The 19,450-nt window shown below is 38.6% G+C and overlaps 1 protein-coding gene across 1 annotated transcript in view; it reads right to left on the bottom strand.

The window, feature by feature from the left end:
• Positions 1-19,220, bottom strand: part of MICU2 (mitochondrial calcium uptake 2) — a 71,202-nt gene extending 51,982 nt beyond the window's left edge. The window contains exon 1 of the mRNA XM_081199401.1: positions 18,990-19,220. Within this exon, the coding sequence (XP_081055527.1) occupies positions 18,990-19,205 (216 nt within the window). The 5' untranslated portion in view covers positions 19,206-19,220. The remainder of the gene's footprint in view (positions 1-18,989) is intronic.
• Between the last annotated feature and the right edge of the window lie 230 nt (positions 19,221-19,450).

Here is a 19,450-nt window from a genome sequence, read left to right as displayed (position 1 = left end):
ATATTTGTTCTAAGCAACACTTCTCACCAGTTAAAACAGAGGCACAGGAAGGCCACTCTCAACTGTGTATTGAGAGGGGTGCAGTTAGGAGTTGAATTTGTATCAGTGTGTCAATCAGTAATATGTCACACCGGTTTATACCCATGCCTGCTTTGAAAGGAAGTTAACACAGGATAATATGTTATATATCTACAAATTCAGGCATCACTTTCTGTAGGACTGTGAGAAGCAGCCCTGAATCTTTCAGGAGAACAAGAATTACCAAGCCAACATGCAGCAAGTACCAAAAGGAAGCAATCAGCTTTCAGTTATTCTAATAACACATGCTTTACACACTTTACAGAACTGTGTTCTGCCCCAACTCCTTCTGCTAATATTTTTTACCATGTCCATGATTCATCTTTACTGCCAATTGCACTGTCCACGCTGCAATATCACCTGCCTTTTATGATCAACGGAACATATTGTGTGATACTGTAGAGCTCTTGTACTATGTCACCTTTTGATTTGCATTCTTGCCATCTGTAAGTTCAGCCTAGTAACTTTCTTACAGCTGTGCAACTAGCTGCTTGGTCCCAATGATTTTGTTCCATCAAAGACTTTTCAAAATCCTTTTCGGGTGTTGAATGATTGTTCCATTTAGGCACATAGTGCCTTTAAGTTTCTGGTCCCAGACAAACTGTTTTACATTTTTCCACATCAGCTGCGTTTGCCAGCTGCTGGGTCAGTTACCTGATTATAGTATTTCCTTTACTTTCCCTTCCCAACTCAATACAATGAATGCTGAGAAGCCAGCTTCCTAGGAACAAAAAAATATGTAGAAGCTATTCATTTGTTGCAGGTGATGAAAAAGGCATTCCCTCCATGTCTGTTGCAATATTTGGTCACTCAAAAAGGAAGAAAAAAAGATTTTCAATCCATTTCAAACATGTATTTCAAACAGAGCATGTGGATGGAACACCATCTACAAGCGTAACTCACAATCAGATGTGCCTACAGCATAATTGCAAACAGCATCCTACCCATGGAACAAGCTTCCAAATAAAGATACATTGGATTGAGCTAAATGTGGCACATTCCAAAAGTGTTTTCTGTTCTTCATTAGACAATTCTTCATAAGCTGGACAGAAACTGTTCTGCCACTCAAGTGCAATGCACACATTTATTCCTTATGTACAGACATAACCCCAAAAGATGAAAACCAGCAAGGTTTTGTTGTTTTTCTGCAACAATGACCCCCCCCATAAGACTGTTCTTATGAAAGAAAGAACTATGTTGACATTTCCTTCCTGAATTTATTGCAAGTCAGACAAAATACGAACTACATCATTTGTTAGTATAACTGTCGATTCAGAGAGTTTATCTAAGGGTTTCACCTCTGCAACCATATTATGTTACACCATTCTTCTGGTGGGAATAAAGTAATCTCCATGCACAGGTTCAGCACAGCTAGAGACTTTAGGTCATACCAAATGCAGTTGAGTTAGCTCTTCCCTTACAGACCACTGAAGAGGACCAAGAATGCTTTACTGACAATACCATCTATGCAACAACAACAAAAAAGCCAGTCATATGTTCTCAATGCTGCTCCAAAAATAAACATCTATACATTGGGGAACCAAAGGCCTGTAAAACCTGTGATTTTTATTTTGTCTTGCTTATATTATCTGAGATGAAGTCAACATAGAGTAAGAAGAATGGCAATGGGCAAGATACCATGTGACACATGCATTTTAATTTTATATTGCCATAAATGTATTGTAGCATGCCCTTATACAATCCGTAATCACCACATAAGTTATATTAAGGCATGCAAAGTACATGACACTGGATTTATAAGACAATCTGCTAAAGATTTAAATAAATACAATTAAAGTAAGGGCTCCATTCAAAACAGTCCCCCCCCAAAAAAAACCTCATTTTTAACGACATACATGTTTAATTTGTGTATTACTTTTTAAAAAAGCAGGACTGTGTGTATTTTGTGAGCTTTGACCAAATTCTGTGATGAAGTGTACAAAACACAAAATGTTGTTCAAATAAGATGGAAATTAAGTTGTGCAAGCATAAATAATAGATGTTAAGATATAGTTAGTTGCGTATTTCATCTTAGTTTTATGGCTCTCCTACTCTGTTGGCTCCACAAACACAGCAAGCTACCAGCTTAAGAATTTTCCGTAAGTATAGGTGAACAAAAGCTGGAGCACCTGTTATTCTGTCAGTTTATAGCTCTAAAAAGTATTTTAGCAGAGGCTGTTAAAGCTCCATTTGATTTTTTGATTTTTGATTTTATTTTTTTAAACTTCACTTAACTTCACTATTTTTGCTACCACATAGAATATGTATAGGAGTTTTTGTATTACTTTTTTTTGCAATACAGAGTGATTCCTACAATTCCTGCAACTAGGGAAAATTGTTGATGCATCATATTAAATAGTACTTCCTTAACCATTGTTCTGCATAATGTTAATTTAAAAAACATTGACTACTTAAAAGTTACAATGATTTTATTGCCACCTTAAAGGTCTCAGGTGCTTTCTTAAAGTGGCAGCTGCTAAAAAGCTGAGGTTTCATTAATGGTTTCCAAAAAAGAACCCCACCATAAGTGTTAATGACAAGCTTAACTATACCATTAATTCAGCACCCGTCCATTCCCAGTTATTTTTCAAACGTGATGCAACTGAACCACATGACTCTAAAGTCAGACACATTATTTTTTGCCTATTTATGGTTGGCACCTATACAGCTATTTATACCGCGGTATGGTATCTTCTGCCTTAAGGGATTTCAGTCAACCATTTTAAGGTCACATAAACTTTACATATTTTTCTGGCAAAAATAGGCACATCATAGAAATAGCAATGGATACGAGCATCATTATTTAACTTCTACAATTTTAATATCTGCTTTAGGCAGTACATCACTCTTTCACGGTCCTCGGTCGCAAAGCATAAGTACTGGGAGAGGTACTGGGCTTCTTTGAAGTTGCCCAATACAAGAAGAACAGAAGATAAGTCCTGCTGCATCAGGCCAAAGGCCCATCTAGTCTAGAATTCTCATAATAGCTAGCAAAAAAAAGATAAGAAAAGACTCTTGCTTGCTTTGCTCAGCTGAGCTGCTTTTTCCTCATTTTTTCTTGGGTTTATAGTGGCTGATCAGATGACTGTGAGAAACCTGCAGGAAGGATATGAGTGCAACAGCACTCTCCCCATTTGTTATTTCTAGCAATAGTTACACAGAGGCATATTGACTCAGATACTGGAGGTAGTCTTATTCTGCAGGAATCTGTCTATTCCACTTTTAAAGCTATCTAAGTCAGACCATGGGTCCATCTAGCCCGGGTGCATGTCAACTGAAAGTGGGTCACTAATTTCTATGCAGGCATTTTTCCTAGCTTGGCCACTGAGATCTTTTTCTCCATGCAAAACATTATTAAAAGTTATTACTGAGCTTGAGCTCTGGCACTCCTTTGCTTGGAAGTGGAGAACCATGCACAGGAAAACATTATGCCCAAATTAATTAATCACACATTTGCTCTGTGGGTTTTTTCTTTTTAAAAATCAGTTATAGAGATGTAGAACCTGCTCATATAGATAACTAATTCCACACACAAGAGATCATTTCCCACCAGTATGTGCCATGAGCATGCCAGTGATGGATCGTAATTTCCCTAAGTATTTTGTTCAACCTCTTGACCCAATGTAGTTCTCTTTATTTTAGAAAGTCATTCATAAGAACAGAAGCAAACTATGCGAGCCCACACAGCTGGTTCATCAAGGACAAAATTTCCATAAAGAATAAAGCAACTGAGCTCTCCTTACAATTCACTCAGATTTCTGAGGAACATTTGTTTCAATACCCTACAGCAACATAGCTGCTTTCAAGAGATGCTCATTTCATAGTTCTGACAAATATGGCAAGAGGTTTGTTTTTCAAACAAGATCCTTTAGTGATTTTTCAGACATCAAAGCTAGTGTTAAGTATATGTAGTGCACTCCACTTACACACGAGCCATTAGCCACAGAAGGTAACAACTAAAGATTGCTGCTTCTGTTGTCCATCGTAACACACAAAACAAGTTTCCTAGCACCCAGTATGAAGAGAGTTCAGCTTCCCAACAAACAACAGGAGATCTTTTTACCTTCATATTAGGTAACGTTTTTCTATAGTAAAAACTTAAAGTGGTCTAAAAGAATGAGAATTGTATTTAATAATGATGAAACATGCTTTATTAACTCTCACTGATAACTGACGCTTAACTAATAAATCAAATACCACCTTTTTTTTTCTTTCTAAAGAGGGCTGGCAGTAACATTTTAAAAAAGATACAAATGTTAAACAAAATGAAGCAATACAACAAAGGAACCCTTGGCCTTCCAGATCTTGGACTACAACTTACAGCATTCCTGATCATCAGCCATGCTAGCTGGGGCTGCTGGGAGTTAGAGTTCCGCAACATCTAGAGGACCCCACAAACTCCAGAACAACGAATCTGAGTGTTAAAACTCAAAACACTCTTCAAAAGCAGTTTAATGAATGCTTCCATTATAGGTCTCTGGGCTTAACAAGTTTTCCTTTAACCGTTTTGCAGTGCACTACATACATTGCATTACCATCTTTTAAGAAAGATGGGATTATGTATAAAGAATCCCTGGCCCAGCTAAAGATTAAGTAGTCATGTCACACTATTTCTATTCTGCCACAATAGAACCGTTTCAAAGCTGCTCTAAATCCATGCTCAGATTTTAAATACAGCATACTTTCTAAATCCATCTGCAAAACAAAGGTTACAGGGAATAAGCTAGCTTCTAGATGTTTTAAAAAGTATGTGTTATTTTTAAATCTCAATATATCCACAAATGGGTGTACTAAATTCCCAGCACCAACTGTCATTTGCCAGTCAAGCTTGAACCAAGAAAACTGACAAATAATTTACAAAGTAAGAAAATTCATTTGATTTCTGAAGAGCTCGTTCAATGCATTATTCTTTGAGTCTCACATCAGACAGGATTTGAATCTTTTCAGATCCTGTGGTTTACATGGTGTTTGAATATCATCCTGAAATGTAATATGATAAAGGGCAGAATAAAAAAGTTTAAATAAAGTAAATGTGACAATAAAGTCACACATACCCAATCTGCTCCAGTGGGTCCCCCAAACACCTGCAGAAGTTTTGTGGGGTGCAGAGGGTGCTGCAGGAGAGAGAAGAGGAAGGGGAAATCCTCTTTCTGCTACTGGAAGTCTATTGCACAAGTATGGAATTGTTTAAACAGAGCAGTGTGTTACAGCTGTGGGGGAACTGTCCAAACTGTCTGCAGCGCAACGATTTGAATCCAGGACTCCTAACACACCATAAACAACTAGATCACCTTAGTTTTCATAGCTAACTTTTTACTCCCAACCCATTAATAATAATAAGTAATAATTTTATTCTTTATACCACACCCATCTGGCTGGGTTGCCCCAGTCACTCTGGGTGGCTGGCTTCCTAACCCGTATAAAAACATAATAAAACATCAAACATTAAAAACTTCCTGATACAGGGCTGCCTTCAGACGTCTTTTAAAAGTTGGATAGTTATTTATCTCCTTGACCTCTGATGGGAGGGCGTTCCACAGGGACGGTGACACCGCCGAGAAGGCCCTCTGCCTGACTCCCTGTAATTTCACTTCTTAACTAAAGCAGGACACCTCCCTGTGCTATCTCCTGGGGGGTGCATTTTACCCTGACTGAAGTACTGGGTCTTTATAAAAAGAGACAATTTATAAAGATGCCAAGCACATAGTAGGAATGAACTTCTTATACCCCACAGCATTGGATGTCTCTGATCCTATTTCCAGGATCAAAGGTAAGCTATGGTGGTTCCAGATAGCTAGTTTTCCTCTCATATATAGTTGCTTGCCATGATTATCTAATCTGTACGCTGCCTAGCAGGAATAAAGCAAATGTTGACACAAAATCCAGGAAAGCAAATACTATCCTAATTATTCATGATTTCAAACTTACCTCTTTATGTTTTCCCCAGTCAAATGTTTTTTAAAAAACAGTTTAAAAACCTTGTGGAGAGAGAATTTTCATGTATTTTTTTAACTGGAATCTCAATATTTATGTAACTTTAATGGCACTTGTCACAAGAGGACAGTTCTATTTCTAAGCAAAAAACAATTACACTAATTTATGACCAATTTTACAACAAGGTATTTACAAACCAGTGAAGTTTGTGATGACCTCTGAAAAAAGCTTTATAGGAAATTTTAAGAGGATTTTGGTAAGCCTTCAGCAGGCAATTCAAGAAAAAGTAAAGTACCGGTAACTCGCAAGAAAGGTTTACTAAGGCTCCAGCCCAATACTCATTCATATCTGGGAGTAAGCCCCATATAACTAAATGGTATTACTTTTGAACCTGCAGCACATCCTGTACATTTTAAAGGCTTAAGATTTTAAGCAACTCTGGATTTAAACCTAAGAATTTAGCAATCTCTCTTTTAGAAACCTACAGAAGGACATGTAGGTTAAATACATGGTACTGTGGTAATACGTGGGCATAATTTTAGCACAGGCAATAATGAAACAGCAATACAAAATTGGGACTATATTGTTAAATTGTTGTTAAATTAAGCATGACGACAATTTAACAGAAAATACGAGGACACTTTTATAAATATTGTAAATAATAACCAACCAAAAAGGTTACAAAAATGCAACATAAAATCCTAGTTTCACTGATGTTAAAAGATTTCTCTTTCTCATTCCTTCTCAACTTCCAGTTGCAGAAGAAGTTGATAACCCTGCAGATGCTGCAATTACATGGAACCCAGACCAGTAGCACAGCCAACACAATTGTGTTGTTTTCAGTATATAATTACTTTGAAACCCTGATCAGACAGTATTTAGGCAGCTCTTAAGCAAGCAAGGTCACAAAATTATTCAATTGAATTGTTCAATTGTTCTCTTGTCTGTGTGGACAACTCGTAGTACATCTGCGGTTAAGACTTGTGCCAGAAAGGTAAACTGTGGTTTTCCTGTATTTTACTACCACCCCAAAACTTTGCTACTACTTTTTCTACTAAATACCTGCACCAGGTAAGTTGCTGCTTCAAGTTTTCCAATTTTAAAGCTATGTATCTCCAAGTCAGGCATCTCAAGGGGGGAGGGGGTGCTGCTGTTGTCAAATACTTTAAAAAGAAAGAAAGAAAGAAAGAAACCCTGTACATGTTTAAGTAGATGTGTCAGTACTGTAATTCTATTATACAAGCAAAGAAAATGTAAGACAGCCTCTCATTCATACAGGACAAATAGCTGTGCCAAAAGCACAAATTACACCTAATTACAGGGTATAACTCTGTCATCTCTCTTTTTATAACCTAGCCATTTACACACTTTGATTTTTGACTTCCATTTGGGTTTATTAACATCAAAGCTTTGTCATCACTTATCTGTTTCCACAGAATTTTTACTTGAGGCAATAAAGAATAAAAACTTCTTTGCATTCCAGCTTTTCGGATGCAAGAATAGTTTAGTCTGCATTGTTCTTATGATGTTTTATAAAAAGGTTTTAATAACCATGTTGTTAAATTTATTGCCCTTGGCAGAGAAGTCTTAAAATACACTATAATTTAACCTACTGTTGTATTAAATACATTAGTACAGTACTCTGAAATTATATTCTTATTGTTAATACTATTTTCATAAACATGACTATGTGTGTAATTAATGAAGATTTGAATGGGAGTATAATGGACAGTTTAATTTTAGAAGATTTATAGGCTTTTGTCAATATTAAATGCCAAGACATTGCTCATGTTCTTCTGTCAGATGTGGGAGCAATAATGTGGAATTGTATTTAAGGATGGATGGTGGCTCAAATGGATCAAACTTCTACTCAGCAGGCACTTTCCCAGTCTTGGGTCAGTTCCTTGCCTGTGACTTAAAAAAAGTCAACAGCATTTAGTGAACAGTGCTCTTCTGTGGGTAGATCTCAGCTGCCTTAAGAGGAGCATTTTTAAATTATTATTTTTGAAAACTGAACAAGGGAAAGGCAGGGTGAATTAAAAATGGAATTAAATTGAATTAAATAAAATTAAGCAAATTGAAAATATATCAATAATGCTACTAGGAATGGAAGACCATAGTCGGTAATAGAAAACCATAATAACCATATAACGCATATCTTAAGTTAAACATTTAAGTCAATACAATATAAGCCCTACAAGTGTCCAGCTATGTATCAACAAAAAACTGATGTCTATATAAAATATATCCAATGCAGCCAGGATCCTGAGGTCCTCAGACCATTGTGTAGTAGAGGAGTATTAGCTTTACAAGAAGGCTTATTCAAAACAGTACACATTATACCACACTCGGGATGGATGGAATGATCTAAATTCCCAGTTGTTCAAAGGAGGAACAAAACAGCATAATGCCAGAATATGTTCAGGTTTCTACTACTTTGAAATTTTACTGCGCTTATTACTAATACACAATGCCATCATAAACCTAAAGCTTGAGCTAAAAATAGCCCTTGCAGCTGGTATGCCAATACCTTTATTGCTGCACAGCAGGATACCTGGTCTACCTTCCCAACTTTACAGGAGATTTCTAGTAAATAGCTGTCAACAAGCCTGTGCATGACTGAAGTCAAATTACTAATAGTATGGGAATAAGTGTTTGAACTCTGTGCCAACAAAATATCATGTATCTAATCTAAGGAGGAATTACAGGCCCCAAGACTGCTATTATTTTATTAGCCATACCACCTTCATTTTGATCTGTTCCAGTAATTTTGTTTTGTTTGAACCTACTTGTCAGTGGTATCTTTCGTTGCTATTTAAAATGCACTACATTTTATCCTCTAGAGAAGTTGTGACTCTGTTCTGACATTTCTGGGTTTTAGAAAGGTCTGATTTGTTTCCAGCATATATAAAGACTTATTGTCATCAATTACATGAAACAAATTACCAACTCTCCATTATAGCTAACTAAACATTCTCAAAGTGGTAGATATAATTTAATGACTACTGATTCCAAAGCATATGTTTATTTTAAAGTGCTGACATTTTAAATGTGTTGTGGGAGGAGGGATTATTGGTCTGTTGTTCTTAATTTTATTATGTATTTTGTGGTTTTTATTTTGTAATTTTATGTGAACTGTCCTGAGATCTACGGATAAAGGGCAGTATACAAATTTAATAAATAATAATAAAATAATTATAATAACACAACTTAGAAAAACAAAACAACTGTGATGGGCTAAATCTAGTAAATGATGATTTACTAGATTTGTTCGTGGCTTTTTACAAAGGCAATCTCAACGTGACTTAGCATGATGAAATGCAACAGATAAAGCTACACCAGTTGAAAAATACGACGACTAACAATACAGCTGAATACTGTGCCATTTCCAGGCAGCATTAATGTCTTTTACTGCATGTAGCTATACCTGCAAATTACTGGGTCTGTAAATGGTGCGGCTGGGGAACCTCACAACTTAGGGCCAGATGCATCCCTCCAGACCTCTCTTATCTGGCCCTCAGGCCCCTCTCCAGGCCATTCTCCCTCCCCAGTTTTCCTCCTTCAGTGGCTTCGCTGTGTACCTTCCTCAAGTGCTGCTGCCTGCATGGAGTATGCCCATGAATTGAGATAACGGTCTCTTGCTTGCCTACGTGGAGGATGGAGATACGTGAGTGCATGCAGAAACCTCCAATTTCTGCATGGCTGAAAGGTAATCTTCTCTAACAATGTAAGAACCACATCCATTGGTCTATGTTCTTCTACCCCATGTCTTATCTGTTTTTGCCTGTGCTCATGCCCACCAGCAGCACGCATCCCCCAAAAGCTGACCATGAGTTAAAGTGGCCCTTGAGCTGAAAAGGTTTCCCCACCCCTGCTGTATAGGCTATCCAACTCTTAGAAACTTCAGCACACTCTCGTGTCTTTGACTGATGGATGGAGGGGGAAAAAGAAAGAAAGAATCAGAACGCCTGCTTGAGTGGTGACCTAAGCACTAAAAATCAACTTGAGATGTGCCACAGTCTTCTGTAAGTGCATTTACTGGAAGGCATTTGGAATGGTCTGGAACACATTGCCACATGGCTAAATAAAGTGAATCACAAGGAAATACCGATGTACCTCCCTTTACATTTGCAGCACTCTTTTAGAGCAGTTGTACTTAGGACAAACACTATCACATGAACCACATAATGAGATTGGAAAACTGAAAATTAACACCAAGGCTAATAAATGCACAGAAGCTTGCATTCCCCCCCCCCCAAAAAAAAAATTACCCAAGAAAAGCCAAGCCAATTTCATCTTAGATTCTCACTGCAATTACGGTACTTTTACTGTCTACTCATAAGAAAATAGTACCCGATAGCTAACCAGCACACAGTAAGGTAAATGACCCCCTGGATAGTTTAGTCCTGTCAAAGGCAACTATGGGGTGTGGCGTTCATCTCGCTTCAGGCCAAGGGAGCCAGCATTTGTCCATAGACAGCTTTCTGGGTCACGTGGCCAGCATGACTAAACCGCTTCTGGCACAATGGAGTGCCGTGACGGAAGCCAGAGCGCACAGAAATGCTGTTTACCTTCCCGCTGCAGCGGTACCTATTTATCTACTTTCACTGGTATGCTTTCAAACTGCTAGGTTGGCAGAAGCTGGAACAGAGCAACGGGAGCTCACCCTGTTGGGTGGATTCGAACTGCCAACCTTCCAATCAGCAAGCCTAAGAGGCTCAGTGGTTCATACCACAGAGCCACCTGCATCTCCTTAGCACAAAGTACTCAAGTGGAACCCTTAGTAACATGCTTCAGCCCTCCCGACTCTCCTCTTGTCAGTTATTAAGCACAACAGCACTTTGGCTGCTTCTTAGAACCCAAACTCACATTCAGAATCCTTTCTACAGCAAAGATAAGCTGAGCCTGAAAAGATTTTTGCAGGTTGGAAGGAACTGAGCTCTAGAAATGTGCTCTTGGTGTGTGTATGTCCTTAAACTGAAAAGCTTTCCCCAACACATGTTATTTCTGAATTAAGTCTTCAAGAGGCAATCTAACTCCTTACCGCTATGAAAACTTTTCTTTGACTTCTCTCCTTGGGCTTATGTATGCCCGAATACCATGCTTTATCACCAAAGTAGGCACATCACAGGGCTAATTCCAACAGAACTGACATACAACAGAAAGATTAACCATACAAGTATACAGGAGCAATAATCATATATACACCAGTTAGGGACATTCTGTATCCATTAACTTTAAATATTTAAGCATTCAATATTTTGGGTGATGCCGCGTCCCTCTGGAACCCTGTAAGATACAGTCCACAATGTTCAATAGGTCCCCCTGGCCCTCTGGGGAGGCCTCTTGGGCGGAGTACAGGAGGAAGGAGAGGAAAGGAAACGAAGCAGACATTGTACCGAATTGCCTCTGCTCATGCACCACTGGATACAACACAATATAACTAATTGTATAATGCACACAATCCTATTTTAAGTGTTGTTTATGTGAATATGTGGACCCTGGAACACCTACCAACTAATTAGTGTCTATGAGAATTAATTACCCACAGGAAAATTGATGGTTGGTGATGCGGTTAAAATTTGCTGTTTATACCATATTTTGTAATTTAGACAAAATGCTTCCCCCCCACCCCATTACCTAGATTCCTGCTAATTGATCAGTCAACACTTATGGAAACTAAAGGTATTGCATTTGTTGATAGAAAGGAAAGAACAGGAGTTGTCCTACAAACAACAGCCATCAACACCACCCTCCTTTGGTCATACAGCATATTTTACAGACACTGTTGCATAAATGCAAATGATGCTTAGGATTTCCATAATTAATCTCACATAGCAAAAGTAATGAATATCCGTAACAAAGCAGATTAGAGAAAAGCAAGTATATAAGAGGGCACTGGATATTTTCCAGAACCCTAACTGAAATATTAATACAAAGCATGGATCCACTATATTTTCAAAGTCAAAGCTTCAAGATATTTATATCCTGCTTTCAAAAAGTTGTAAGTGATACTATGTTGTGAAACAAGTGCACACCCCTAAGTAAAATCCATTTCTAAATTTAAACATAACATTATGGCCTTACAGATTCCATACTTGCTATATTATTGACTGTTTTGGTCACTCAACATGACAATGTCTGTATGTCACTAATGCAAAGCATGATACTTGGGATATATTTAATACCCAAGTTATTTAAACTTCTTCAGGGATACATGATACTTAAAGAGCTTCTTTAACAAGTTTTAATACAGAATAAAAGCAGCATGGGGAGTTCCTAGCTTGATTATAACATATAATAAAAAGACTTTCCAGAAAAGATTTGTAAAATCCTGTTAGGTGTTTGGGGGTTTAAAAGACAGTGAACTAAGACAAGACATGCTGACCTCTGGGTTGTGATATCATTTGAGAAAAATATTACACACAAAAATACATAACAAAGGCCATAATGGTAATGACAACATTGCTTTCCTGTTGTGCATAATACGAAAAGGGAAAAAATATCCACTGCAAGATGCTTAAGGCTACAATCCGATACATATTAACTGGGGAGTATGTCCCACTAAACTCAATGGGGCTTAGTTCTAAGTACACATGCTTAGCAATGTATAATACGAAAACTATAGAACAGTAATTAGGTATATTTTATACCCACTTATCACCATCATACAATTTGCACACATATTTAGAATCTGTGGTTCATTTTAAGCAGAAGCTTGTACAAATTCAAGTTGTTTTAATATTCTGGGACAGAGATTAAAATAGGAACTCTAGACTTTTCCCACATAAGCTCACACAACTGAGCCAGCTGGTAGAAGCTCCTGGCAGAGCATCAAGCACTTATGTATACTTCTTGCAAACAGGTTCTCCAATTCTTGATATTGTGAAACTTGATAATGCTCTAAGCCATAATATGTGCAGGAAAGAAATCAATTTGAACAATGAATAGCATTGTAATTACATAATTTGAAAACTTGTTGATTAAATTAAATGTTCTAACAGCAATCCTTCTGTAGATGACTTTATTATCAGAGATTGTTGCAGGCTATAACTTCATGAAATGATGTTGTTTACTCATCAGTTCTTCAGTGAATAATTCGACTTTTCATCTATGAATGATCTTGTGTCAGAATTATTATGTCAGGCACTGTACCTTGCTTTGTGTTATTTTAACATGATGAGCTTGTTAATTTCACAATTATAATAGTATTTAATTGTTTGTAAACTGCTGGTGATATAGTGGTCTAATAAATAATAATACAGATAGTTGGTTGGCATCTGTCTTTTTCAGGAGACAATGGAGGAGTGAGCGTTTAGAGGTGAAGTCAAACTATTGGAAGGTTATAGTGCCTGCTGTGACTGTAAGGACTGATACAGGAGAGACATGTTTTGTTGCAGCTGGGGCAGATGAAGGTGTCCAGTTGTGCTGCTCGCATTTCTTCTCTCTGCACTCCTCCCAGTGATCATTCCTCCTCTGGTCAATGCTATGGATACACAACCTGATTGTCTGTCTGCAGGCACTGTGGTTGTCTGCGAAGGATTCCTACACGGTGGGATTGATGTTGCCAGTCTTCATGCCACATTTGCAGACATCTTTCTAACACAGAGTTGGTCTGCCAACAAGCCTGGTGCCTGGAGCCAGCTCCCTATAATGTAGGTAACAGGAGAATGTTCTTCCTCTAACATCCTCCCGTAGGTCCCGTAACAAAGATATAGCAAAAACAACAAAACAATTTCCTGCTATAATAAGTACATCATCTGTCTTTATCTTCTTGTATTTCATCTTTCAAGGGAGCCTTTTCAAACCTGATGTTTTGGACTACAATTCCCATCAGCCCCATAGTCAACAGTCAAGGCTGATGTTGAGTTCCTTGCAAATAACTTTTAGATATCCACTGAAAAGGCTTCTGTTTTGACAAGCTTATCCAAACACATGATTTAGTTATTACAGTACAGCAGGATGTCTCCATTCGCGAAACAGTTTTTAATGTAAGTTTCATTATACCTTGAACTAGCCTGCTCCAGCCTACACTTCGTTTAAACCATATAAACCACTTGATCAAATAAAATTACCCAAACCAACTAAAATGATATATAGAGTCTAATATTCACAAAACATATACATTTAAACCATCATTAAAAACAAAAAAAAATTCATCAAGAATCTTAAAACAAATACAAAGCAGACAATAGATGAAGAGCAGTAGCAATGAGAGACCAAGGAAGCAAATGGACCATTGACCTGAATGCATGGACTGAGGAATAAAGATGGGAATTAGAAGGAAAGATGATCAATTCTAGAACTGGAGGTAACTTGGCCACCAATTCCTACTCAGCCCCCACTGAGAATGGCCCTGTTCCAAGCCTTCAAGCACAACTCAATGTATATGATACTATTTGTTATGTACACCACACCCTAGATAGGACTTAATAAAGGTATAGTCTACCCATTACAATACCTCACTAACAGTACAGTTAAATTATCGGTAATTTCTATAATACTTTCAATGCATAAAGTGCTCTATGACCTTTAAAGCATTTGTCTGAACTGCAAGCCCATCTAGACAATAACTTTGCTTTAAAAAATAAAATAAAAAATGAAGCAATTTTGAAGACTCCAAAGCTAAGCTTTTTGCATCCAGGGAATAAATCTAGAGAACTGACCCAAAACTAGTTTGATTTAGAAGCTGAAGTTAATATGCAGAATTTAGAAGGGCCATTAAATGCAAAAACAAATCACTGTACAAAAGAACTGGCGGAGCTCAAGGCTTAAGATCACAAAAGTAAACCCATGAAGACAAGACATTCCAAGCCCAACTTGGTTAATGAGAGGAGCATGCTGTGTAGTGGCATGTTAATGCAGAGGATTGCAAGCTGTCTGAAAATAAACATTAAGTCAAAGCCAACAACAGATGTTTGACAGAAGTGACCCATCTCAAAATCTTCTGCAGTACATTACTGTGACTCCGATATTGGAAATACAGTGCTAAAGATAAACAAGTATGAAGTATCACTATGTCTGGCATCCAACAACACTGGAAAATGACTGTGCTAATTGCTACGCCGAGTCCACACAGAAGAAAAAGCTTTTTATTTTGAGCACTGCAGAAATCTGATGATTTCTGATGTACTACCTTCATCCTAAATTCTAAAACAGGAAAGATTCAGAGCACGGGAAAGAAATGGAGGGCGACTAAAATTATTCACAATTTGAATAACTGAAAGTCATCGTATTTTAAATTAAATGTGGAGAATAACAAGAGTCACTACATTTTAACAAAAGTTTAGTTTCAGAGGTGGACAACACAAAAGTCTAAGCAACATGACATATACATGGATTAGTACATTTCAAGTGTTCAGAATGGTTCGTGCACAATAACACAGTAATCCTTACTAGAGACCTAAGGCCGCAAAGTTTCCTCATATTGTAGATTTGTGCGTGGGTGGGAAATAGCAGCTCTCTTAAGACCTGCTAGGCAATTTGTAGTTAAAAGTTTGAACCAGGGACTTCCCTTCATTCTATCCTCAGACGTTATGCTACACCAGTTCTATTATTATTGGGAGTCTAGAAATAGACACAATGCTTCCTATTTGGATCTGGAGACTCTCTGTACTCACCAGGAGACATAAGGTTTATCCTATTTCACTTCCCCTAAGAAACAAAGCATTGATATTTGGAATGAAAGTAACCCCAGACAGCAACCACATAATTCCCATGGCCTTTTAAGGACAGAGATGGACATAAAGGGTGTTTTGTAAGTAACTTCTTTTTGAAATCATGAATGTCCTTATTTGTTTTTAAAACATATGGCTTCCTACATGATGCAATTCAGACAGCATAGTTGAGCATTTTACTTGTGAAATAATTTTTTTTCTGAGTAAATATATATTAATCTTACAGGATCCAATTCAGTACATTTTTATGTAAACAAAGTTAAGCATCAGGTGAGAGCTACACAGATAACACAAGCTCCTAACTTTTTACACGCTGACATTCTGGCATAGCGCAAATGGGAAAAAATATTATCCATCAGAATATACCGTATAAGACTAGGTTTCCCCCCCTAAAAAATAATGTCAACAATTAGGGGGCATTTTATACACTGATATATTTCCCCCTTTTCCTTAAATCTGAGTCCCCAAAGATAGGGGACGTGCTATACATGGGGGCGTCTTATAGATGGGAAAATACAGTATTTTATACTAGAGAAGCACAAGCTAAAGTTATGCCAGTATAAACTAAAGGAAATGAACTATTTGATACTTTGATGTATGTTTAGTGACTAAACTTTAGCTTCATACAGCTGAACAATAAATGCCCTAGTGATAAAATCTTATACATGACTGCTCAAAAGTAACTTCCATCAGCCCAATGGAACTTAAAATGCATATAGCAGCTAAGCTATAATGACTGTATTATGGCAAATTAAACATCACAAGTTGATGTAAACCAGTTAGAATTAATTGATTGTAAGACTGAAAACAGATGTTTATTTATCCACAGGTACTGCCAGTGACTAATACCTTTGTTATCCTATAATATATGCTATTAAGCAGAAGCAAGTACACTTCCACCTGTCAGGTTTACTTACAACAATACGTATCATTGTAAGTACTGACTTACTCACTTAAAGTGAAATGTAATTGTGTTCCTCATATACTGTTGCCAATTAACTTCTATGTATCTTCCTTCACATCTTTTGTCAAGCCATTTTATTATTATTTTATGCGAACAATTAGTATACCACTTAACTACAATTGTCTCTAAGTGGTGTACAAGAAATACAAAATCAGACTTCAGTTTTAAAGCCCGCTAGAATAAAAAAATATTCAGTGGGCTCAAGATATACAGCCTGTATGACTAGAACTGGAAGGGAGTTCCACAAAATTGGGCCCACAATACTGGACACAGAAATCCTGGTCGATATATAAGACATGAGTAACAAGGACTTTCACAAAGACCTCAGAGATCTGGCAGGGATAAAAGGGATTAAAAATCACTGAGGGCCTAATTTGTCAGAGACATTATAAATTTATAAAAGATCCTTGAACCTGGCCCTGTGCAAGTTTTTGAACACCCGAGTTATGTACTGCCAATAGCATATCCCCATCAGCAGTCTAACTGCAGTATTTTATATCAACTGGAGCATCTGAAATAGGTCCAAGGGTAGCCACACATAGAGCACCTTGCAATAATCAAGGCCTGAGATTACGAATGCATGAATCACGATGGTAAAACAATCTCTGTCCAAGAATGGCCACAGTACCATAGCTGGAAAATGCGCTCCTAGTCACTGAACCTACCTAAGCTTCCTGTAACAATGATGGACCCAGGAGCTCTAAACCTGTTCTTTCATAGGGAGAGCAGCCCCATCCATTAACAGGCAACTGGTTGATCTCCCAGACACAGAAACCACCAACCCAGAGTGCCTCCATCTTCCCAGGGTTCAAGCTCAGTTTAATTGCCCTTTTCTTTCAGAGGACACCAACTTCTGATTCAAACCTACCCACCCTTCCTAAAGTATTTCTCCTAACACTGCACAACAGCGCTGCTTCTTATTCAAACTCCAAGAATCAGTACAGTACTGGAAAGCCAGCAAGCATTGCATTTATTTTCTAGATAAGCCATTATCCCCCTCTCCCCACATCCACATATAACCACTTCCTTGAGTTTTCCTCCTTTTTTTTACTCTGCCTTTAGGTATCGGCTGCAACTCAAAACTATAAAACTGCCCTCAGTGGGGTTGCTTTGTTTGTTTGTTTGTTTTGCATTAATGTCTAATGTTTTACAATTTTTCATGTGCTGTAAGCCACCCAGAGTGGTTGGGGAAACCCCAGATGGGCGGGGTATAAATAAAATTGTTGTTGTTAATAATAATAATAATAATAATAATAAAATTCACACCATCATATCCATGTATCACATTGTCTCCCCCATGACAAAAGTGCCAACAGACTCCTTTAGACTTTTGAAGCACAAAAAACCCAGCAGCAATAAATGAGTCGACAGCACTTAGGCAAACAATTCTATTTTATGCATCTGTATTCAGCCTTGTGGAATTGATTTTTAAAAAACCCTTTTCACTGTTGTGTTACTGTGCTTATTCTGCTTATTCTATTATTATTATTATTATTATTATTATTATTATTATTATTATTATTATTATTATCACTACTACTACTACTATTAAGCTCTAGCTGATCCCCACTGCTTGAAACCGTCCCTTTTACAGTCGCTGATCACCGAAGAATGGATGATTTTGAATTATGGTGCTTGAGGAGACTCTTGAGAGTCCCATGGGCTGCAAGAAGATCAAACCTCTCCATTCTTAAGGAAATCAGCCCTGAGTGCTCACAGGAAGGACAGATCCTGAAGTTGCGGTTCCAATACTTTGGCCACCTCATGAGAAGAGAAGACTCCCTGGAAAAGACCCTGATGTTGGGAAAGATTGAGGGCACAAGAAGGGGACGACAGAGGACGAGATGGTTGGACAGTGTTCTTGAAGCTACCAGCATGAGTCTGACCAAACTGCAGGAGGCAGTGGAAGACAGAAGTGCCTGGCGTAGTCTGGTCCATGGGGTCACGAAGAGTTGGACACGACTAAACGACTAAACAAAATCCCTGCGTCTAAAGATGACAGGTCATGAGACTCTTGGGTTTCCCAGAGCTTAAGCCCCAACGAGGCGTGCCAAGTACTGAAGGCGGGCCCCTTTTGTTCTTGCTGCGACAGGACTGACGCGGCCCCCCATCTGAAATGCCACGCCGCCCGGGCACACGCTGCCGTGAGAGCCGTGTTATGAATACAGTATTTTCCATTCGATGGAAGGCAGGGAACCGCGCAAGCCGCCCGGAAACCAACCAACGAACAGGGAACAGGGCTGGGCAAGCGCGCTGGCTTCGGCCCCCTAGGCTCCCGCTGTCCTTTCCACGCCGAGGAAAGGGAGGAAGGCCGGCAGCGACTCCTCGTCTCCTACCTGAGCCAGGACTGTCAGGAAGCCGTCGCTCCCGCCCTGCCCGCTCCATCCTCCGCCAAAGCCCACGAGCGCGCCGCCTCCGACCAGAGCGGCAGTGGCAAGCCAGGGGCCCGCCCGGGGCCTGGGGGCCCGCAGGTTGCCCAGCACCGGCGCCCCGCCGCGCCTCACGTATCCCCGGGAGACAACCGCCCAAACGGTTCTCCAGGCCGCCGCCATTTTCCCGGAAGTAGGAAGACCGCCGCGAGCGCCTATCAGGAACTATAGACTTTGCAAGAGGTAGATTCGTATGCTGCTGCTGCTTCCGGGATGATGATGCTTTCCCCCGCCCCGCCGCTCCTTCACACGTATAATTATTTATTTATTTATCCAGTGTTAAAAACAATACAGTATTAAATATTAAAAACTTCTTTAAACAGGGCTGCCTTAAGATGTCTTGCTGGGGGAAATTGCAGCAGCTGTTA

Source organism: Podarcis bocagei (assembly GCF_964188305.1).
Source record: "Podarcis bocagei genome assembly, chromosome: 6".
NCBI lineage: Eukaryota > Metazoa > Chordata > Lepidosauria > Squamata > Lacertidae > Podarcis > Podarcis bocagei.
This window is presented reverse-complemented; position numbering and strand designations above follow the sequence as displayed.